The sequence below is a fragment of the Onychomys torridus genome, chromosome 8 (assembly GCF_903995425.1).
Source record: "Onychomys torridus chromosome 8, mOncTor1.1, whole genome shotgun sequence".
NCBI lineage: Eukaryota > Metazoa > Chordata > Mammalia > Rodentia > Cricetidae > Onychomys > Onychomys torridus.
In genome coordinates this window covers 101,141,326-101,164,571 of record NC_050450.1, presented here as the reverse complement: position 1 = coordinate 101,164,571, position 23,246 = coordinate 101,141,326, and the positions used below count along the sequence as shown (strand labels likewise).

At 49.2% G+C, this 23,246-nt stretch overlaps 1 protein-coding gene across 3 annotated transcripts in view; it reads left to right on the top strand.

Annotated features, from left to right (window-relative positions):
* Slc39a11 (solute carrier family 39 member 11) overlaps nucleotides 1-22,733 on the top strand; it is a 410,909-nt gene extending 388,176 nt beyond the window's left edge. For all 3 annotated transcript variants that reach the window (XM_036196367.1, XM_036196368.1, XM_036196366.1), the window contains exons 8-10: nucleotides 16,786-16,884; nucleotides 19,322-19,480; nucleotides 21,147-22,733. In XM_036196367.1, the coding sequence (XP_036052260.1) occupies nucleotides 16,786-16,884; nucleotides 19,322-19,480; nucleotides 21,147-21,225 (337 nt within the window). In that variant the 3' untranslated portion in view covers nucleotides 21,226-22,733. The remainder of the gene's footprint in view (nucleotides 1-16,785; nucleotides 16,885-19,321; nucleotides 19,481-21,146) is intronic.
* Nucleotides 22,734-23,246: the final 513 nt, after the last annotated feature.

Below are 23,246 nucleotides of genomic sequence, written 5' to 3'. Positions count from 1 at the left end.
AAGACTGTTTTTATATAGTTCTAAGTTCAGCAAAATGAGGTTTTAAAAAGCGAGTGCCAGGCATTCAGTAGGCACCTTCTAGATGTTTGGTGAATGACTAAACTTGGGAATTATCGTTTTGGAAATCTCAGAGTAAAACAGCCAGTAACGTGGGTGAGAGAGGAGGTAGTGAAGCTGTCCCCTGTGTAATCACAGCGTGGTTACCCCACAGTGCTAGCTGCTCTTCCCTTGATGATGTAACAAAATGCCTGACAAGCCGCAATCTGAGGAATGAAGGGTTCATTCTGTCTCAGTCCCAAGAGCTGCATCCCATCATGGCAGGGAAGGCATGCAAGCAGGAGAGGCCAGCTGGTCACAAGGCTGTCAGGAAGCAGAGAGAGAACAGGAGGTGGAGCCTGGCTGGAAAATCACAGGGCCCACCTCCAGTGACCCACTTCCTCCAGCAAAGACTTCCTAAGGGTTCCACACTTTCCCAAAGACAGCCACCAGATGGGAGTCAGGTGTTCACACACAGGAGCCTGTGGGGGATGGGGCGCTTCCCAGCATGGGAGTTTAACCTTGACATGGCCCAGTCACCTGGCACACTGACTCTATCTAATCTTTCCAGCCATTCTCAAAGGCGCTTGCTGGATGCATGTTTGGTTAGTGGTGGTTGTATGCTTTGTTTGTTTGGGTATTACTTCAGGTTTCCTGTCTCCTTCATCTCCCTCAGTGGTTTAGAGCCCCAGCTTTTCTGTTCCATTTATTTATTTATTTATATATGAGGTTGAACTGTGTGACCTGTGTGCCCTAAGAGCAGTCTTGCTGACTCAGCCTCCTGATGCTGAGGTTATAGCCACGCACAACCACCATGCCCAGCTCTAGGGTTTTCAATATGAGAACATCGCCTTAAACCCCTATCCACATGGCATGGCTCTCCTTAGGTCTCAGCTACGAGTTAAAGCGCCCAGAATGCCAGGTATCCCCAAGTGAGGACCAGGTGTCTGATGGTGCAGATGCTGGGCAGGTCCCATCACTTCTCTTTCCATGTCCCTTCATAGCCATGTGCCATGCAGGTGCTTTGCCTCTGTGCCCCAGATTCCCACCATGAATGGCTCAAAGGGATGAAGGATTTATTTTGGCTCACAGTTTCAGGGACTTCAGCTGTTTGCCCTATTCATTGAAACAGAGTGTTGTGGTAGCAGTGGCATGGGGCAGGGGAGGATCTCCGTCTTATGAGTGACAGGAAGTAGAGTGTGAAAGAGTAAAGGGCCAGAGACAAGATAATGCCAAGAACCTGACACCATTGACTTCCTTCCTCCAGTTAGGTCTCACCTTTTAAAATTCCCAGGACTTTCTAAATTAGTGCAACCACCAGGAGACCAAGCTTTCAATACAGGAGGCTTTAGGGGAAATAGTTCATATTTAAGCCATAATACCACATTGAGTCTCCTATTTCTCTCTTTTCACCCCTGTTCAACTACCCCTCCCCCGGTCTCTCATGAACCCCAGTCCAGCTGCCTTGGGCTCTCAACAGTGCACAGGGTTTGAAAATTCCATGGGCTTTGGAGGTTGACTAGCAAAAGCTTTATAGAAGATGCTATTGAACTCTCTCCATCCAACACTGGGTTTGCCACTGTGGGCATACCCTCTCAGAGTCATCTGACTTATCCAGTCATGCCCAAATATAATAACAACCAGGCACTCTTCTGCCATATGGCTGCTGACTGGGTCAAGAGAGAAAACAACTGTGCATTTGAGAGAAGCCAGTGAGTCATGTTAAAATACCAGGGGCCTCTTTTTCCTTGGCATATTCTCACTTAGTTTAATGTTTATTGCAGACAGATCTTTTGTACTTCACAATAGATAGCTTTGGGGCACGAGCTAGGCTTAATAATCACAGACGACCCCTCACAGACTAAGATTTCAGCAAGATCCATTTCTTGTGAGGATGGTGTACAAAGCAAATGAAGGCCTTCAGCTCTGGGCTCAGCAGATATGGGTTTCTATCTGGACCACATGTGGGCTAGTGAATCAGGGAGAGAAACTGACCCTCTCTGAGCCTCACTTTCTTCCTCTGGAACGTGGGTTGATGACATTTCCCAAATAACCTATTGCCAGAGACAAACTAGAGGATGAATGTGCGGCCAGAGTTCAGCATCAGGGCTGGGATGGGGTGGGGGCTCAGAGGCAGTGTTTGTGTCCCTGCTGTGTCTGCCTGGTCCAGGGGCCTCTGCAGTCAGCACCATGCATTTATGGAAAAAGTGGCTCTGATAAAGGCGGTTGCTCCGCCTGTCTCTTGGTATCCTTAGCATGTGCAAAGCAGCAGATGCCCACCTCTGGTTCATGTTCTCTCCCATCCACCTCACTGGCATGGACTTCCTAGGCTAGTTGTCACACGAGGAGACACTTGCACCCTGCATTCGCTCTTGGTGGCCCTCCTAGGAAGCCCAACAAACAGTCATTTCCCAGTGACAAAGCCCTGAGGTCCTGACTCCTTTAGACGTCAAGCCCGACATACACAACACGAGGAAGGCGGTGTTTTCACTGCGGTTGACTTCCTCTGCAGCCTCTTCCTGTCTCGTTTCTTTCTGTACTCAGCACAGTGGGTCTTGGTCCTGTGCTCATCATTCCTTGGGCTTCAACTGGACACATACTGAAGTTTCTAATCTCCTGACATTGTACTAGCAGATGGGGACCAAGATTTCATTCAGCACATGAGCCTGTGGGAGACAGTTCCCATTCAAACCATGATACCACCCACCACTGTTAGGTTTTCTTCTCACTTTGAAACTCCCTCTCTCTAACCCCCCACCTGCTTAGCTATGCCCCCCCACCAAACACACAAGAGGCTCTGTGCTCTAAAGGGGTGCTGGAGAATGAGGGTTCAGTAGTGGAACTGGCTGCTACCATTTTACCTTACCCTCTGGGGATGTCTGATGAATAAAGATGACCAAACATCCCCCAGGGTTTCCCCCACCCACCTCCCCTCTCTCCTTGTAAGCACCCCCTGTTATCCACAGGACACTGACTTGAGAGTTCTCTGATAGCACTTCAGCACACTCCAGGATATACTCACCATCAGGCTCCTGACATCCTGAGTTACGAAGGTGCTAACAGAAAGCATCCCGCACGCCTCTCCCTGCTCAGTGTTCTATATGTCTTCATTCCGTGCCCTGAAACTTAGTTCATTTGCAGAGGTATTATCATTCCTGTTTGTTTGCAGGGCCCAGGCTGGTGGTCAAACAAGGAGACTGCCAGGGCAGTGTTCCCTCCCCAACAAGGAGGGAAGAGCTCAGACTGAGAGCCTAATTGCATGGGAATAGCCAGAGATTTCGCCCCCACCCCCCAGAGCTCAGTTCCCTGTGCATTGTGCCTGGAGTAGTTCAATTGCCTCATCTAAAGGGACTGGAGGTGGAGCAGGTGGTTATGGCTTTGAACTCAGGCCACATACCCTAAGGGTAAGTGAAGGTACGGTTTGGTCTAAATAAAGGGACAGGAGGAGGGGACAAACAGCCTTTCAGCTAAGTTTTGCATTGGCCAGGAGCCAGGGGGAGAGCGGTGTGACAGACAGAGGCTGTAGTGAGAGGCTATTGACAACGTGTGGTCCTCAGACACAGAGCATTCAGCTGCTAAGAGCATGCCCAGAAGACTGTTTTGCAGATGGAGAAAGAAAAGCGCCTTTGAGCCTTGCCCATTCGGCCCTCGCTGCAGTTTCGCTGAGGAGCCAAGGGTTTTTTGTTTTGTTTTGTTTTGTTTTGTTAAGTTTCTTCTTGGAACCATTGGTTTATGCTGTCCAGATGTGCACAATGAGATGGTTTTGTGTTGTGGTTTTCCAGATGTGCTCAAACAGGAAAATGAGCTTTGGCAAGTGTGAGGGTGTGTAGGGGGGAGCTGTCTCTGCAGCCCCCGGAATCTCAAGAACCCACAATACCACCCTTGTACAGCAGTCACAAAGCTAGGGACCAGGAAAAGAGCTTCTGGGCTGCCCAGTCATGCCTTGTCACAGCTAAAGACACAGAGACCCAGAGGGCTGTGGCACACTTTGCAGACTGATCCCTTATAGCTGGGAGCAGATATTAGCTGTGTTAGACTTGGGCACTGTATTCAGACACATAACTCTTTCATGGATGCATACACCTGGCTCTTTTCCAGGCACTGAGACCCCTCAGTGAGCCAACAGATGGAGATTCCTAGCTTGTCCTGATGCCAGACTGGGCAAGAGAGGAAGAATCAACACTAATACTAAGAACTGGAGATGTAATACTGTATATTAGTAGGTGAGAAATGCTTTTGGGGAAGATAAAGGAAAAGGGAACTGAGGAAGGAAATTAGGCCAGTTTTTTTTTAGGTGGGACACCCACTGCTATTGAACAAAATACCTCACAGCTTGGTGCCTTAAGCCAGCAGGTATTGCAGGTTTGGGGGGCTATTCTAGTTGCTGGAATAAAACCTTCAAACAAAAAGCAACTTTGAGGATAAATTAATGTTTATTGAGCTTATACAGTCCGTCACCAAAGGGAAGTCAAGGCAGGAACTCAAAGCAACTCATAGCCATAGCCAAGAGGAAAGAAAAATAAATGCACATGGGCCAACTTACCTACTTGCTCTCAACCAGCTCTCTCCTCTCTTAAAATGTTGCATGTACTGGGGTGGGGGTGTCTTGCCAGGGAATGGTGCCGCCCACAATGGACTGGATCTTCCTATATCAGTTAACAACCCCCACCCCCCACAGGCCAGCCTGATCAGGATAGTTTCTCATTGAGACTCTTTCCAGGTATTTATAGGTTTTGTCAAGTTGACCATTCAAAGTGCCCATCACAGGGGACTAGGGGTTTAAGAGTGGTTTTGTTGAGAGGTTCTCTCCCAGGGTCTCTCAAGAGGTCACAGTAAATATGTCAGCCAGGGCCAAAGTGACCAGAAGGCTTGACTGGGACTGGAGCATCTGCTTCCAAGATGGTGCCCTCACATGGCTTTAGGCAAGAGGTCTGACCTCCTCACCACATAGGCTTCTCATATGACTACTTGAATGTGATTATGGCATGGCACCTGGCTTCCTCCAGAGCCGTCAGTCAAGAAGCCAAAATGCCTTCCAAGACCTTGAAAGTGTTGAAGAAGTGAGCCAGGAGAAGGAAGGTTCCAGGGAAAATGCTCTAAGGTGAGAGTGACTAAGCCCTCTGGAGGAAGAAGAGGACAGGAGAGAGAAGAACAGCAGGGGAAGATATCAGAGGCTAACAACAAATGAGTCGTGTCAGGCCAGGGGAGGACTTGGCCTCTGCCTCTGAGTGAAGTAAGAGCCAAGCAGAGTTTTGAGCAAGGGAGCTCCAGAGCCCAACACTGCACATGACCAGGGCCTAGAGTTGAGCAGGGCAAGAATAGTGTCAATAGCACAGAAGATGTGATGAAATTCCCATACAGTGAAGCGATGAAGTTGGAGAAGAGGCTGGATTCTGAGTTGATACGGAAACCGTTCCTTAGAGATTCCCCATCAGCTCGTGTGAGGTGTGATGAGTAGCCAAGGCCACACCAAGGTGGATGGTATATCTCCTTCCTGGCAGCTTAATTTCCTACTTGTTCTCTGCTTCCCATAACTCTGGATAAAGCCATGAGTTCTGGAAGGGAGAGAACCCAACATGGATCCCTCAGTGCCCTGACCCATGCTCTGTGAGAACAGACTCACCACTTACCTTTGAGAGGTCTTTGTTGTTACATCTACAAAATGTAGAATGTTCTTCAGTCCTGTAGGATGTGCTGTTGAAGGCTAGGATGGTGATTTCTCTGGAGGGAGGGATGGTGAGCAGTGAGCAGGTGCTAAGGCTACCAATGTTCTGCTTCCTGGTCCTCCTGAGGGTCACATGAGTTTGCCAGTTTATGAAAACTCATCCAGCAGAATGCTCATCACGCATTCTTTTCTGCACACCTATAGTGAACTCTGATAAACCATCATATATGTGTGTGTGTGTGTGTGTGTGTGTGTGTGTGTGTTGCAGTGCTGTGGGTTGAACCAGGGCCTTATCTTTCAAAAATATTGGGAAGTGATTCTTTCTCCCTAAATATGGGTCCAACCTGAGAACTAAACTTCTGCCTGCAAATTAAAACCAGACAGACATCACCATTGTCCACCTTGACAATGAGTAGATGAGCAGGCATTGCTTAGTTTTGCCCCCCCCCCACCTTTTTGTGGAAATGAGACTGTTTCAAATAGCATTTAGTATTTTTTGCCTTGTTTCTTTCACTCACAATTGGGAGGCTCGGGCCTCCCACATATGGAAGCAGATCTCTCACTCCTGTTGCTATGTATTTTTCCGTTGTTTGAGTGGGACTCAGTGTATTTGCTCACCTGATGCGGATGGGCATCTGCACGGGGTCTGGGTGGGGCTAATGTAGCTGGCAGTGCTGGGCTAAGGCCATTCTTGGTCTTCATCTCACAATGAGCACACAGCTCCCAGGCACAAGAACTCTGCTGGTTGAGGCAGCCTTACATCCAGACAATGCCCAGGCTTGGCTTTATTTGCCGGTAGTCTCAGCAGGTCAAAGTCTCCAGGGCCTGACTCTGGGACTCACAGATCCCATGCATACCTGCTCTTCTGCACGTCTACAAGGAGAGGTGTGTAGGGACGACCTGAACCACCCTCAGCCACCACCCTGCCTTGTGGCCTGGCCACCTGGTGCTCTTTCTTCCCTGTGTGCTCTTCCTTTGGGGAAGGCAGCAGACTTTAGCAGAGTGGATGGGTCATCTGAGTCTGAGCCAGACAGGCTCTCAGAATGGCAGGAGAAGGGTGGGGGAAGATCCCTTGCGTGCTAAGCCAGCTCTGCTGAGCGGGTAGGGACCGGCAACCCTGCAGGGAGCACCCAGCCCCTTCCCACCTGAAGGCTCATCAAACACCTTGACAGGCTGCCCGAGTGGGAAGCCGGTGATGTCATCACCAGGCCTGAACAATCAGGCCTTTTAGGGCAGGATGATAACAATCAAAACAGTATGTAAGGGCCTGCCACGCAAGAATACACATGCTCATTGCCCCTGGGAGGCTCTCAAAGCTGGGGTGAAGCGGGCTTGTCACAAATGCGCCTTTCTCTTTTCCTCACCAGCAGGCCAGGGAACATAGCCTGGAGATCAAGGTTGTGAGTCGTTTAGGTCCTTACCTGTCAGTTCGTAGATAACTCCTCAAGTCTCTCTCCACCACATACCCCAAAGAAACCTCACCACTGAGCCCAGAACTGAACCTCAGGCTGGACCACCCTCCATGTTTGTGGGTCCCACTGCACAAGTCCAGGGGGTGCCATGTATAAGATGCTTCTTCCAGACTGGAGCCATGGTGATGCTGGAGAGTGGCCAGTGTCGCAGGACTGAGGAAAGGAGGTGATTCTCACATATTGTTCTTACAAATGCAGCCCCAGGAACTGGCTCACTGCAGTGAAGTTCTCCAGCTGCACTGAATGCTTCCCAAATAAGATGTCTAAGGGCCGGGGGTAGTTAGCTGGTAAGAATGCTTTGCAAACATTAGGACCTAATGCTGTGCAAAACGTTGATTCCCCAGAACCCATGCTAAAACAGCAACAGCAACAAAACCACAGATGTAGCAATGAGTGCCTGGGAACATGGAGACTACAGGATCCTGAGGCTTGCTAGCTAGCCAGTCTAACCAAATTGGTGAGCTCTGGGTTCAGTGAGAGGCCTTGTCTTAATAAATAATGTGGAGAGGGCTGAGGAAATAGGATTCAGTGGGTAAAAACACCTGCTACAGAAGTCTGAGGACATGAAAGCTGTATGTAATGGTGGGTCTGTAATCCAGCACTTCTATCCAGATGAGAGGTGGGAACAGGAAGATGCCCTGGAAGCCCCTGGGCCAGCCATCCTGTGATGCACTGTGTATCAGCAAACAGTGAGACCCTGACTCCAAAACAAGGTAGAAGGCAAGGGCTGACCCCCGAGGTTGCCCTCTGACCTGCACACACATGCTGTGGCATATATGCCCTCTCACACACAAACATGTATATAACACACACACACACACACACACACACACACACACACACACACACACACAAAGTCGCTTGCTTCTAAAAAGAAATGGAAGAACTTAACGAAACGTTTTTCAATGGGATACCTGGGATTGTGGTGTTTCCATGCATTCTGTCATTCACCATCACACATATATACACTGACCTGTGTACATATATGTACAGATAACACATACATATATAATATGTAACACATGTGAACACACATACATACATACATACACACACACACACACACACACACACACACAGTTCTTTTCTTCTAAAAAGAAACCAAAAAGAATGAAGGGCAATCCAAAACATTTCCCACACTGCTCTTCCAATTAACCAGGATGGAGCAGAACCTCATCTCGTTAGCTGAGTAGATGTAAGACAGTTCCTGCTTCCCTGGTGGGGATTGGAGCCAGGTCACTACTCTCTCTACGATGGACTGATACGTCTGCAAGAAGTTAACAAGACCCAGAGTGTATGCCAAAGCCTAGTAACCCTGAGGACCAGTTACCCCACTTTTACATACGTATCTGCTCCCCACCTGTGAAATGGGAATAATCATTGAGACACTTGAGAGGCCACTGAGGGGTATAACATGCTGCTACGTGTAAAATGCTTCCAACCGCACCCAGCATGTAGCCACACTACATACAGGAGAGATTATCATCTCTTTTTTTTTTCTTTCTAGCCAGAGGACCTCAGGCTTGGTCTAATGGGTGTGGTAATCAGAGACAGGAGCTAGTTTCAGCCACAAGTTGTTGCAATGGGTTGCCCAGGACTCTGCGTATCTCCTGGCACATGGCTCTGTGCTGACTCACAGTGGAAGCTTCACCAAGCTCGAGGCCTGAGATGGCCTGAAGCAAAATGTCTGGGTGTAATGGTCACTAAATGGATTTCAAGGGATGCTCACCTCCACCCCCAAAAAACCCTACCTCCTGAGCAAGTCACTCAGCACAAGGATGCCTCCCAGAAATGGGGCGTCCAGGAACCACTTAGGTGCGAACCCTTGCCTTTGGCCTTGCAAGAGCCATGGCTTGGGTTGGGCTATTTAGCACTTGGGTTTTCCTTTAAAAAGCCAGTGGAGTGTGGTAGGGACTCACAGAGGGCAGGTGTCCGGGAGAGCTAGCTTGTGAAGCTCTTCACTCTTGGAGGTGTTGTTTGGTGGGAGGGGAAGACCTGAGTCACCTTCTTCCTGGATGAAGCTCGTTTCCCCGCCCTCCACCTCCTTAGTATTAGTGTTTCTTTTTTCAAAGTCCATCTTGAGTATTGCTTTGTCCATGAAGTTTCTGGATCCATGCCCAGTGTTACTTCCCTCCTGGCCACTGACAAGCTTCTGGGTTGTGTAGCCGTTGTTTGCCAATGGATTCTTTCGCTTCTGAGTTCCATTGGAAGCTTCTAAAGGTGGGTTCCTCCCTGGTACCTTTCTTCCTATACGGCATCAGCGCTTTCGCATGGCTTAGGCTTAGTGGCCTACTCCTGAGTCACTCAGGAGGAGAGCCCCATTGCTAGGATTAGAGGGCATGGGAGGTCCCAGCACTGACTGGAAGGTTGTACAGACCATCCCTCAATATTTGTAAGTGAGCTCGGCTCCTTCCCCACCTCCACCCCACTGTGATATCCATGAACAAAGGACCCTGAGTGCCCAGCTTGGTACTGTCTCTTTTGGAAGCCTTGGGCAGTGTTGACAGTAGCTAGCATGGAAGGAATACCTACCCTGGCCTCCAGCCTGAGACTTAAAATGACTATCTCCTATCCATTCAAGGACCCTGTAAAGAAAGTTTTCCACCATTTTACACATAAAGCAGTGGCTGCTGCTGGGTCACAGTGTCACTGGGACTCTGAATTAATTAGTTTTCTCATTACTGTGGCAAAATGCCTCATGAAAGCAGCTTAAGAGAACACAGTTTTATTTTGGCTCACAGTTTGAGAGGAGACAGGCCATCCCAGCGGGGAAGACATGGCTGCAGGAGCTTGAGGTAGCTGGTCACATTGTATCTATAGTCAGGAAGCAGAGAGCTATGGATGCTGGCACTTGCTCATTTTCTCCTCTTGTTTTCAGTCCAGAACCCTAGCCCATGGAATAATACTCCCCACCTCAGTCAACCCAGTCTACAGACTCCCTAACAGACATGTTCGGAGAAGTGCATTGACCCTGTCAATCTGGTCATCAACTGGCACAGGCTCCCACCTGTTTGACTCTTTAGATCATGTTACCTCCAAAGGCACTGAACTTGCCCACATCTCTGTTTTCTACCCTGGTGGTAAAAGCATCAAACAAGGCCCTCTCCAGGGCCCCTCGCAACCTGATTTCTCTGATTTGTAGCTACGAGATGTGAGGCTAGCATTAGGAAGACATAGAGGATAGAAGGGCAGCACTTGGGAGGTTGCGGGAGGAGAACCAGGCTTCTAGCTGTCTCTAGGTTTTTAAGAAAAAGACCAAGCAATGGCCAGCCTCTTGGGATGAATGGCCCGTGATGAAAAGGGAAAGGAGGCTGTTGTTTGTCTGGCAGCCTGGAAGGACCCAGGCCACTGCCTCTGCTCCTCTACCGGGTTGCAGAGCAAGGGATGACAGAGACAAGGTGGAAAAGATGCCCCCATGCAGGGATAGTGTTTCTTCTGAAGAGGCCCAGTCTGTGAATGGGCACCCTGGAGGTTGCCTGCACCTCCTTGGCCCCTTGCATGGGCCTGGCTGTGTCTGCTGAGAGTCAATATTTGTGAGAGAGCCCAGCCCCTTACCTACCCCCACCCATTCTTCCCACCCCTGGGGGTTTCTAGCAGCTTCCTGGCCCTTAGCAGCCTCCTGGCCCAAAGCAGCCTGGATTGTTCCTCTGGATGCCTGCCCAGCCTTGGAGCACAGTATCCATCACCTCCGCCACTGCCGCTTCTGAAGTCCCCGCAGCAGTGCCTGGCTAGCCTGGAAGTGTCGCCCAGCCTGGGTGGAGACAGGAGCCTACAAGAATTGTGCTGACATCCCCAGGCTGGTGAAAGTTTTAGGGAGCTGTTGTGGGAGGTAGCCTGGGCTGGCCTCAAACTTGTTATGGAGCTGAGAAAGACCTTGAACTTTTGATCCCCCTAAGTGCTAGGATTATGGACATTTATTAATCAGACTTGTTTGGTGCTGGGGATCAAACCCAGGGCCTTCTGCATGCTGGGTCCCAAGTGAGCTACATCCTCAGCCTTTTCTTTTTTAAATATCTGTTCCCCTTCCAAGGTAAAAGTCCTCTCCTGGAACTTGTCTCTGTTACCTACCCTTCCAGGGTAACCAACTCACCCCAGAGTGTCCTGGGGCAGTCTGGAGTTTGGTGCTGCCAAGACCTCCATCCCTGAAAACCCCTTAGCTCTGGAATATCCAGATTCCCACTAGGAAAGTTGTGAGTGCTCAGGAAACTCTGATGCCTGGGCATTGACAACACACACTGGCCTGTGGTTCCATCAGCCCCGCTGCTCACCTCCACCCCCAGGCCAAGGAGTAGACTATGCTGTTGTTTTCTTGCTTACCCTTTTTTTTTTTGTTCCAGGGCTGTAGCTGAACTCATTCATTCATTCTCTCACTCTCTCTCTCTCTCTCTCTCTCTCTCTCTCTCTCTCTCTCTCTCTCTCCCTTTCTCTCCAATATAATGTGAAATTAATTTTAAAACAAGCCAAATTTTTGAACCCCCCAAGGCTGGGTTGCAAGAAGTCATTTCTCTGGGTCTGGTCTGCCCTGGCAAATCTGACTCTCCAGGAAAAGGAAAGCAGAAGTTTGGGCACTGAAGCCAAAGTCAGCTCCTCTGAGAGGCAGCCCTCCCACACAGACCCTTGGCTCACCTTTCCCAGCAGCGGCCTCCTTGGGACTGCTCCTGCCCCTGCAGTTGCAGCCTGGCTCCCTGGGAGCCACTTACCTGCCCTGGCCTCCCGTGATACCCTATCCTGTAAGCCTTTTCCTGGCCCTCTGGCCAGGTCCTCTCTCTCATACTGCCCAGCCAGGCCCTGGTGACTCGTCACTAGAAGACATGGCTGCTCAGGGAAGGGACACTGCTGTCCCCATATTCATGTGGGATAGTAATTGAGTTTTGGTTTTGGAGAGCAGGAGAAATAAAACCCAGCAACAGCAACTTTGCTGGGCTCTGAAGGGTGTGGTTTGTGTGCCATCCCGTCCGATGCCCCGCTCCATTTTGTCCGCCCCGCCCCCTTTTGAATATTGCTTGAAATTTTGTAGTAGGTCCTGGAAAGGAAACCTCTTGTCTCAGCTTTCCCTTCCCCAAGCTGTAGTGTAGGAGGTCAGCCAGGCCTGCAGGCCCAGGAATGCCTTTGTAGAGTGTTGGTTAGGTCAGAGATCGTGGGTGGCTGGCTATACAGTAGGACTGGGGTGGGGGCCTCCTCTAAGCCATCAGTCTGATTAGGCACATTCTTCTCCTCACATTCTCCCATCTCTGCCAGCACGTCTAGGAGTAGGCTCAGAGTTCATCCCCGAAGACCCTCCCTGACAACTGAGTCCCTCCATCCCCTCAGGTATTTATTAGCCCCCTGCTTCTGGTAGCTCAGGAATCCCACCACTGTGGCCACAGCTGCTTCGTTGGTCCTGCCCTTGTTCCCTGGAATCCCCTCCAGGACCTCCCACATCAGATTCTATGTAGAATGGACACCCAGTCTGCAGAGTCTCCATGCACTCACAGCAGCCCCTGGTGTCCATGGCTCCCAGTCTGTGTTGGGAATCAAGACAGCGGAAAGCAGGCTCTGCAATGGAGGTGGGCTCAACCACTCACTACCTCCATCTTCCCACCTCTGCTGATGTTGATCCACAGCCATAGCATCTTCTTCAGACTTTGCAGGCACAGGTCCCGTAACTCGTCAGAGTCTGCAGAGTGTCCCAGGCAAGGCCTCTGGTGACGCTCCCTGGTGCCTGGAATGGAGAACTGGTTCTGAGAGCTGTAGACCAGGTCATATCCAGGGCTGATGCTGGTGATGAAAAAGAGACCCCTTCCCTGCCCATCTGGCATCTGCTGTGCTTTGGATATGGAGTGTTTGCTAAAGACTCATGCACTGAAGGCTTTGCCCCCAGCTGATCAACCCAGTTGTTGACATGTGATCAGACTGTAATGGCGCTGACCTTGTCTTTACATTATTGATGGATTCATAATTCAGTGGCATTTGGGTGAGCTGATGGACACTCACAGGGGTGGGACCTAGTTAGAAATGATCACTAGAGACATGTCCTTGGATGTTGTCTCTTGTCCCAGGACCTTCCTCTGTGTCTCTCTACTTCTTTGATGTCATGTGAACAGCTCAGCCATGTGCTCCCTGCCATGATACTCGGTCTCACTATGATTCAGACATGATGGGATCACGTGACCACAGACTAAACTTTCTGAAACTGTGAGTTTAAGGAAATCCATCCTTCCTTCCTTCCTTCCTTCCTTCCTTCCTTCCTTCCTTCCTTCCTTCCTTCCTGTGTCTATGTTAGACATTTTGGTAGAGAAATGAGAAATAAACATGATGTACAGCTGGGAATGGGAACACAGCTGGCCTTGTGTGTGTGAATATATGTGCTTATATAAAGGAGACCTGAATTTAGAAGGCTGCATGTGAAGGAGGGAAGGCAAAGAGGCTGTAGTCTGAGCCCACGCCATGGTCTCAGGAGCCCAGGAATGTTCAGAATAGACTTCCTGATCACATGGCAAAGCAGTACCCTGCAGAGAAAGACCTGGCAGGATCTTGGGGTGTGACTAGAAACCGTGTGCCAGGACTAGGGCAGGGCATTGACAATGAGTCTTGCCAGGGATGGAAGAATGGGGTTTCTGTCCTACTTATCAGGGCTCAGCTCCGAGGCAGGATGTGGAGGAGACTTCCCCAGCCTGACTAGTGGATGGCAGGACTTTGGACAGGAAGCATCACCTGGGACGTGCTGGTGACACTGGGATGGTGGCTCCATGTTCACTCCTAGGGTAGGTCATGCTCCTGCATGGGTATCTGGAAGGGTAGATACTAACAGTGGACTACAAGCCAGCCTCCAAGCTCTGCCTCTGCATCAGAGAAGAGACATAGGACCTAGTTTGACCCTAGGCCAGTCGTTCTCAGCATGTGGGTTGTGACCCTAAAGGGGGGGGGGCACATATCAGATATTTACATTACAATTTATAACAGTAGCAAAAATACAGTAATGAAGTAGCAAGGAAATAATTTTTTTCTTTTTTCCTTTTTCTTTTTTTTGGGGGGGGGGGTGGGTTTTTGAGACAAGGTTTCTCCGTGTAGTTTTGGTACCTGTCCTGGATCTTGCTCTGTAGACCAGGCTGACCTCAAACTCACAGAGATACTCCTGGCTCTGCCTCCTGAGTGCTGGGATCAAAGGCATGTGCCACCGCTGCCTGGCTGCAAGGAAACAATTTTATGGTGGTGGTGGGGGGGGGTCACCACTACATGAGGAACTGTATTAAAGGGTTGCAGCATTTGGAAAGTTGAGAACCACTGCCCTAGGTTGATCTTTTTGGGAAAAAATCCTTGGTGTTGGGGTCTGCGAAAGGCCAAGAAAGCTGGTCTTATTTGACCATGAGCCACTGAATGGTGTTGAATGTAAAGGGTGCTGCCAATAGCTATGGAGAAGACAGTGTGAAGAATGCTGGAACATTGGCAGGAACTTGTTCTTAAGGTTTGTTTCTTCCACAGAAATGTATGCCCAGTGTTCCCCACGCCTGGACATAAAACTGGTAGAAGCAGCTTCTAGAACAAACTGTAGTTGGGTCCTCTATCATGATCAGAAATCAACAAAACTTCTATATAAGTTTCTTTTTTATTTCTGAGATAACCATGACCAAGGCAACTAATCAAAGGAAATGTTCGGTTAAGCTTATGGTTTTAGAGGGTCAGAGTCCGTGACAGGAAAGTAAAGGAACAGCTGAGAGCTCAGATCTCAAACCAAAAGGAGGAGGCAGAGAGCACACTGGAAATGGCACTAGTCTTTTGAAGCCTCAAAGCCTGCCCCCAGTGATACCTCCTCCAAGAAGACCACACTTCCTAATCCTTCCCAAATGAGGACCAAGTATTCAAATGCATGAGTTAATTAAATAGAGCGCATACTAACTAAATGTTTATGAGTTCAGTTCTGGTATGGTTGGTCTTTTTCTAAGAGACTCCCTGAAATGGTCCATGGAGGTGCTGTCCCTAGACAAGTCTAACCAAGGTCAAGTCTTGTCCAGGGAGGTAGTTTCAAATTGCCTTTCTGTTGCCCTCAGACTGGCCCCGTTCCCTCCTGTGGCATCTCTCCTTACATTGCAAGTTGGCATGAGGATTCATGTGTGTGCATTATAAATTATAATCATGTGTGTGCCTTGTCTCTCTTGATCAGTTATGGATTGCCCGTGTGCCTACCTCATTCCCATTCTCCCTTTGCTGTGATCTAGTCTCTGGCTTCTGTACACAGCTGCCTCTCATAGACAGGTCCCTAGGATCTGACTCAGGTGCACAACACAACCCCTAGGCTCTTGCAGAGGCAGAAGACCAGAGGCTCTCACAGTGACCACCACCCAAGCCCAGAGAAATGCAGCGAGAGTCATGGGAAACCTGAGCCTGGAGCCACACCAGTGTCACCTTCATTCTGTGTATTTCCTTCCTTGTGATGGTTCTGATGTCCCTTCTGGATAAAATGAGACACACCCATCTCTGCACTACAGGAAACAGAAACCCAAGTGCACAGACCATCTCCCTGTGTTAACAACTTTTCAGGCATTGTTAGGCTGACCTGTGACACATCGTTATCCCCATGTTGTGCATTAGACACACATGTGTAAAAGTCCAATGATTGACACAGACTTGTATAGCAAACTTGGACCATCCTGAGTTGGAGCCAGCATGTTCTCTGACACACTGTGGCATACTGGAGACAGAACATGACAAAAGACTCAGGACAGGAGGACAGCAAGATGTCACTCCCTCCTGTGATGCCACCTACATGTGGGCCTTCTTTCTTCCTTTACCTACAGATCCATGTCTGGCAACTTAGCACCAAAGGAGGCCTTGACAAGGGCCCCTTTTTTGATGAGTACATGTCTAATAGGGTTTCTATTGCTGTGAAGAGAAACCATGACCACAGCAACTCTTATCAAGGAAAACATTTAATTGGGGCTGGCTTACAGTTTCAGAGGTTCAGTCCATTATCATCACGGTGGGACATGGTGACATGTAGACAGACATGGTGCTGGAGAAGGAACTGAGAATTCTACATCTCGATACACAGGCAACAGGAAGTGAACTGTGGCACTGGACATAGATTGAGCATAGGAGACCGCAGTGCCCACTCAGGACCACAATGACACACTTCCTCCAACAAGGCCATATCTCTTAATAATGCCACTCCCTATGGGGGCCATTTTCTTAAAAAACAAAACAAAACATAGAACATGATTCTAGACAAGACTTTTTGCATGTTACTCTAATTTCTGTTGCTATGATTCAAACACTATGACCAAGAGTAATTTAGGGGAGAAGATGGCTTATTTTGGCTTACAGACTACATTCTATCACTGAGGGAAGTCAGGAGAGAAAATCCATCAGGAACTTGAAGCAGGACTATGGAGGAACTCTGCTTGCTGATTTGCTCGAAGGCTCACCCTTAGCTAGCTTTCTTTATATAGCCCATGACTATCTGCCTAGGGAATAGTGCTGCCCAGAGTGGACTGGGCCCTCCTATTCAACTAATAATCGAGACTGTCCCCCAAAGACATTGCCCAGGCTGGTCTGACCTAACAGTGCCTCTCTCAGATGACTCTAGGACATGTTAAATAGTCAAGCTAAGTAGGACTCTGCCTTCCTGTTTTGCAGGAATTTGGCCATTGGAATTGGGATCCAGAATTTCCCTGAGGGCCTGGCTGTCAGCCTACCTCTGCGTGGAGCTGGCTTCTCTACCTGGAGAGCTTTCTGGTGAGTGTACCGGCTGTTGGCTCAGAAGAGAGTGGTGTAGGCTGTAAGCTACCTGGTGTGAATTCTGTTTTGCAAGGTCAAGCTCATGTTGGAAGCCATTGTGAGGCTTCTAGAAGAACACTACAAATGTGGGTGAATGTTGTACACACAGTAGAGACCCCAAGACATCAGCTCATCTCTTAACCTTTGACCTTTACCGGTTTGAGTGGCTGTGTCCCTTCCCAAGGCTTCTGTGGAAAGCAACCCACGGCCATCAGCACTAGCCACTTCCCCCAGCATATGTCTCCTCTGAATGTCACAATCTCCACAGCTGAGGCTCACCTGGCCACCACCTGGCCCAGCGTGTCCTTGCAATAGCTTTTCTCATATGTCCTCCAATTGGGACACGGGCCCCCCACATGTCTCTGCTGAAACAATCACCGCTCTACCACATAAGGTCACAGCACTGAGGCAGACTGCTAATGGGACAGTTTTAAAACGCCTTCCATTGTGTAAGGTCCTGTGACTTGCAAGTTTGCACAAGTACTTAAGTGATCGCGTTTCCACCCTCTGCAGATCCCTTTCTCCATTGTTAGAGACCCTCAAATAGAGGATTTGAGAGAGAGGAGGTGAGTGGCCTTAGAGATTTTCATAACCTGCCAAAGCCACACCTGTCACTTCTAAGAGTGGGGGCACCAGGGAGAAAGGAGGGAGGAGATGGAGAGATTTGTGGTTAGCACCAAGATCGGGAAGTGAAGCTTTGTTCTCCTTCTCAAACTCTAGTCCGGGCTTGATGTCAACGCTACATTTCCCAGAAACAACAAGGCCATAGGGAGGGGGCGGATGAACCAGAGAGCTGTCTGTCCTGCTTATCTGTTTGTGAAAACATAAGGAGCCAGGACGCGGTATCTACTTTAAAAGATTCCACAGCAAATGGAGGGTCTCCCGGTGCCCACTTCTGCCTCTGGCAGAGAGCGGCTGAGATCTCACACAAGTTGCCCTCCTTTCTGGGGAGGCTGGATGTGGGCGATGTCTCTCACCCCCGTGACACAGATGGAAGGACCAAAGCTCAGAGGCTGTGCATCTTCCCAAGCACCCACTTGAAGAAAGGGGCCCAACCCTCTGCTTGTTGGTGCTGTACGGCATCAGGAGGCTTCCGCTTGCCTTTGCCATCCTCGGTGCTCACTCATCTGTGCTGCTCTTTCAAACAGAGCTCATCTGTTCTGAAGCAGTGGACACCTCCTCTTCCTAGCTCAAATAAAGGACTTCCTTAAAAGGAGAAATCTCACCTTAGGCCAAGATGGTGGTTCTGAGGGTGGGGAGTAGAGAACATGTAGTCAATACACAAATGTCCAGGTAGGCCTATCTCGGACACAGTGACAGCCTAAACCCCTGAACGTGCCTCCCACAGCTGTCCTTGGGATACACCGAGACCATTCCTAATCAGTGTCCTGTCATTCAACACAGGCATCAAAGATGAGCAGAGAGATGGCACATCCAGCCAGACAGTGACTTTTATTCATTCTTAGAAAGATAAATTCTACATAGGATGGGATGATAGCTCAGTGGAGAGGAGACTTGCTATAGAAGCATGTGATCAGATTGCAATCCCCAGCACTCCTCTAAGAAGCTAGGTGTGACCATGTGTGCTTGCAACCCCAGTATTGTGGAGATAGGAGGTTCAGGCACAGGATGCTCACTGGGGATGTTGACTCCCTGCTTAGCTTCGGTGAGAAGCCTGTCTCAGGGGAATAGAACAGAGAGTAATCGAGCAGGCACCCCCCCTTCTCCTCTGGCCTCCTCACAGGTGGGTGCTTATGTGCACATAACACACATGCACCACATCACACATAACACACACTCCAAACATGCTACAGCATGCTCCAAACATGCTATATGCTACAGCAAGGATACATCTTGAAAACATTATGCTAGGAGAAATCAGCCACCCTCAACGCCCCCAAACCATATATGATTCTGTTTGTAGAAAATATCCAGAGGCAGCAAACATATAGAGGGAAAAAAGGTGGAGAGACTCATAGTGACAGGGACTGCAAGGAGGAGGAGGAAATAGGACATAGCAGCTAATGGCCATTGGCTCCTTTTAGGGTGATAAAGATGTTGGAATTGATGGTGATGTTCACTTAACCTTGTAAATAAACTAAAAACAATTGGCTCCACAGTGAATGTTACATGGGATGCAAATTATGTCCCAATCAAATTGTCACTGTCCAATCACAGCATAGGCAACTTAAAGAGCCAAAGGAAATAAGGGGTATGACGCCGCCATAACTGTTTCTGGGAGAACTGGGCAAGGAGGGGGACATGCTTCTACGAACATGGCCAGACAAGATGCCCACCACACACATCTGTTTTCTAGGGTTGGATCAGCAGTCTGGGCAGGTGGCACATCTGCTTGTGTCTCCCTGCATTGGTCAGCGTCTCTGTTCCTCCTTAGGTATGGACAGCTGAGTGGCATGGTGGAGCCCTTGGCTGGGGTCTTTGGAGCCTTTGCTGTGGTGCTGGCGGAGCCTGTCCTGCCCTATGCACTGGCCTTTGCTGCTGGTGCCATGGTCTACGTGGTCATGGACGACATCATCCCCGAAGCCCAGATCAGGTGGGGAGCTTGCCCAGCTGTCCACGCCTGCTCCAGGCCTAGTCTGAGACACACCCCCCCTTCACATCTGTCCTCTCTTCCTTTCTCTTTCCTTTCCTTATTCTCCAGATCCCTCCGTCCCTTCCCACAATTGTTCCTGTCCCTCCTCTGCTTGTTAAAACTGAAATAAAGAGAAGGAAGGTGACATCATACAGTGGTATAAAGCAGGGGTCCCTGGCCCCTTGATGAACTAGACAGGCGCCTTTAGACTCTGACTCTGTCTCTCTGTTTCTGTCTGTCTCTGTGTCTCTGTCTCTGTCTCTCTGTCTCTCTCTGCGGGAATGAAGAGAGCGGTGGCCAGTTGTCAAGGGGGATGGTGGGCAGGGTAGGGGCCTTGCATGATTTCATTCAGGTTTTTATAACAGAATAATTGTGCAGTTGCTTTATCATGTCAGGTCAATGTCTTTAAGAATAGTAACCAGGGCTGGGGAGATGGCTTGGTCAGCACTGTGTTTGCCACATAAGCTTGAGAACCTGAGTTCAGTCTCCAGAACCCACATAAAAATCCAGGCATGGTGAATGTAATCCACACACAGGGGAGGTAGAGACAGGTGGATTCCTGGGGCTGCATGGGTAGGCAGATTAGCCCAATCAGTGAGTCCCAGGCCAGTAAGAGACCCTGTCACAAGCAACAAATAGACAGTGTCTTCAGAGGAATGACTCCCAAGACTGACCTGTGACCTCCACATATATGTGCACACATGTGTACCTGTACCCATATACACATGTGCCTATACCCTCTCCCTATGCACATGAAGAAAACGTAAGAAATAGTCACTAATTTTTAGAAGGGGTGTGTGTGGGTGTGTGTGTGTGTGTGTGTGTGTGTGTGTGTGTGTGTGTGTCCGTGTCCATAGAAGCCAGAAGTCAGATCCCTGGAACTGTAATCATAGGCAATTGTGGATGCTGGATACTGAATCTTGGTCCTCTACAAGAGAAGCAAGTGCTCTTTACTGGTGAGCTATCTCCCCAGACCTCTTGTACTGGCTGGTTTTGTGTGTCAGCTCGACACAAGCTAGGGTCATCAGAGAGGAAGGAGCCTCAGTTGAGGAAATGCCTCCATGAGATCCAGCTATAAGGCATTTTCTCAATTAGTGATCAGTGGGGGAGGGCCCAGCCCTATTGTAGGTAGTACCATCTCTGGTCTGGTGGTCTTGGGTTTTATAAGAAAGCAGGCTGAGTAAGCCACAAGGAGCAAGCCAGTAAGCAGCACCCCTCCATGGCCTCTGCATCAGTTCCTACCTCCAGGTTCCTGCCCCTTCAAGTACCTGTCCTAACTCCCTTCAGTGATGAATAACAATGGTAAAGTGTGAAACCAAATAAAGCAGCATTTCATTGCAGTAACAGAAGCCCAAACTGAGACACCTCCTGATCACTGCTTTGTTATTCAAGCATGAATTGGAGAGCCATGGTCAAATGATTTCCCTGTGCTACGGCAGCCCCAAGAATCACAGGAAATAATGGGACCAGCATACTGAGGGCATTGCCTGGGGTTAGGACAGAACATTCACTTGGCCTGTGTTGCCACTGTTAGAATACTTCCTGTTGCAGTTGGGTATTGCAGAAGGGGCATCAGCCTGGAGAAGCATCAGTTAAGCCTTACCTTCTTCCTCTCCTTCCCTTCTAGTGGCAACGGGAAGCTGGCATCCTGGGCCTCTATCCTAGGATTCGTGGTGATGATGTCCCTGGATGTGGGCCTTGGCTAGCTCTGACAACCTTCGGACCCCAGGAAAGAAAATTCCAGGCTTCTGCAGGACCATGAGCCTCTGTCTTCACATTAAAACCCCGTTCCTTTCTCTCCTCCCCATCTCCTTACAGATCAGCTCTGATTATACTTTGACTTTTCATTTTGCTTTGGAGGGAAAAGCTGGTTTTCTTTGTAATCTCAAGGCTGTCATAGAACTGTAGATTTGTGTTTGGGCCACTGAGTGGAAGGAATCTTTCTTCAGTGGGATTGTCAAGGCCACGCAGTCCTACTGCCCCACCTCCAGTCTCTCTCACTAGACTCAAGTTCAGCTCCTCGGGGTCACCACTGGAAGTCAGCCTTGGGGACACAAGTCCTGAGCACGTTGGCCCAGGGTCTTAGAGCAGGGCGCCAGAGTTCCTTGTGCTCTTTCATTGTGGATCTCTGTCCACAAGAATGCCAGGAGAGAAGCATCATGAACACAGAAGCTGCTGAGCCAGCTTCAACAGGTCTGCTTCCTCCAGGGAGGCACAGGACGGCTCCGACGTGAAGGGAAGGGAGTCAGCTCATCTTTCTCTTTTGTCCGAAGGCAAAGATTGGCATTACTGAGGTTAGAGAAATTTGGAAATTAGGGTGACTGTGAACACACAGTGTGCCCTGTGAAGAGAGCGGTGTGAGTATGGTTTTAAGCTGAGGCCTCTGCTCTTGGTAGGTCACAAGAACAGAGCACTTAGTCATGGTTCCTAGATCTCCTTAGCTATTAATCTGGATGTGTTTTTACAGCCATTAGTTTTCTGAGACTTATGAATACTAGCAGAGTACAGGTACTCAAACCCCTTGTTTACTAATGGAGTTAAGTTAGCTCTAGCCATGAGTGACCTTTGGAGTCTGCTAAGGCACTTTCTCTGCTGGCCACTTGGAAACATAACCCATCCAGAGCCCCTGAGCTTCAGTAGGCTTTGTTGGAATCTGGCCAGAGGGCTTCGAATGAGAAAGGAAAGGGGGTAGGAAGATGTATTTTTATGTTTCCTTTCTTAGAAAACTTAAAATTCTGAGAGGACCCTGAAGAATGACTGGACCTAGACTATATGCTAACCTGCTCCATCATACACATCCCTCTGCCATCAGCTTGTCCCAGCACATCTGAGGCCCGAGCCCTCCATGGTCAGAGGAGTGTGTGGGACTCAGAGTGGGCTCTTGCTGAGACCCAGGCATTCAGGGTTCTCAGTGTCTGCTCTCTGTGTTCACGAGTTCCATCCTTCCCAGGGTGAATATTGTGTCTGTGAATGTTCAAGATCCCAGAGGCCAACCTCAGCTGGGCATACGGCTGTTCTTCTGAAGCACTGGTGATCAAAATTGAAGACTCCTTCAATTTGATTGGTTGAGGCTAGCTGGGTTGGTGATTGGCACATGTGTGTATTTTATCCTTATGTCTTTGTGTGTAGTTCTGTTACTGCAAATCGTCCTTTCTGCTGGATGAGACCTTGTAACTGTGATAAATATCAATAAAGGGAATTTTGTTGTGCATGAGCTGTGTTATATTCAGTCCCCAACACCACTTCTTTCCAGAATGGGTAATGCCCCTCTCCCACCCAACCCCAGCAGGACTAATTAGATGCTCACAGCAGAATGACTAGTCAGCTTAGAGGTTGCAAAAAACAGCATCCAACTCCAGCTTATTTAAACAGAGGAGACTGATGGATGGTGTTAAGAAATGTGAAGGATTTAGTGGAGACTTGGGCTTGGAAATAGGGTGGATTTAAGACAGCTCGATCTGGGCTGTAGCCTGCTGGCATTCAGAAAACAGTTCCCTGATACCCACAACAGCATCAAGAGAATTAGGCTGTACTGGCCCAATGCTTCAGGTCCTGGTTCCTCCTTCAAGGTCAGGAGAGATAGGTCAAGTAGCAGAGGTTCTCATTTGACTTTCAGATGACCTTTGATCCTGTGCCCATGAACTGGCTGGTCTTCCCCCTCCAGGTCTGACATGACAGTTGATTTTTTTCAGATTTGGGGGTGGGTTCAGATGATAGAGAGCCACAG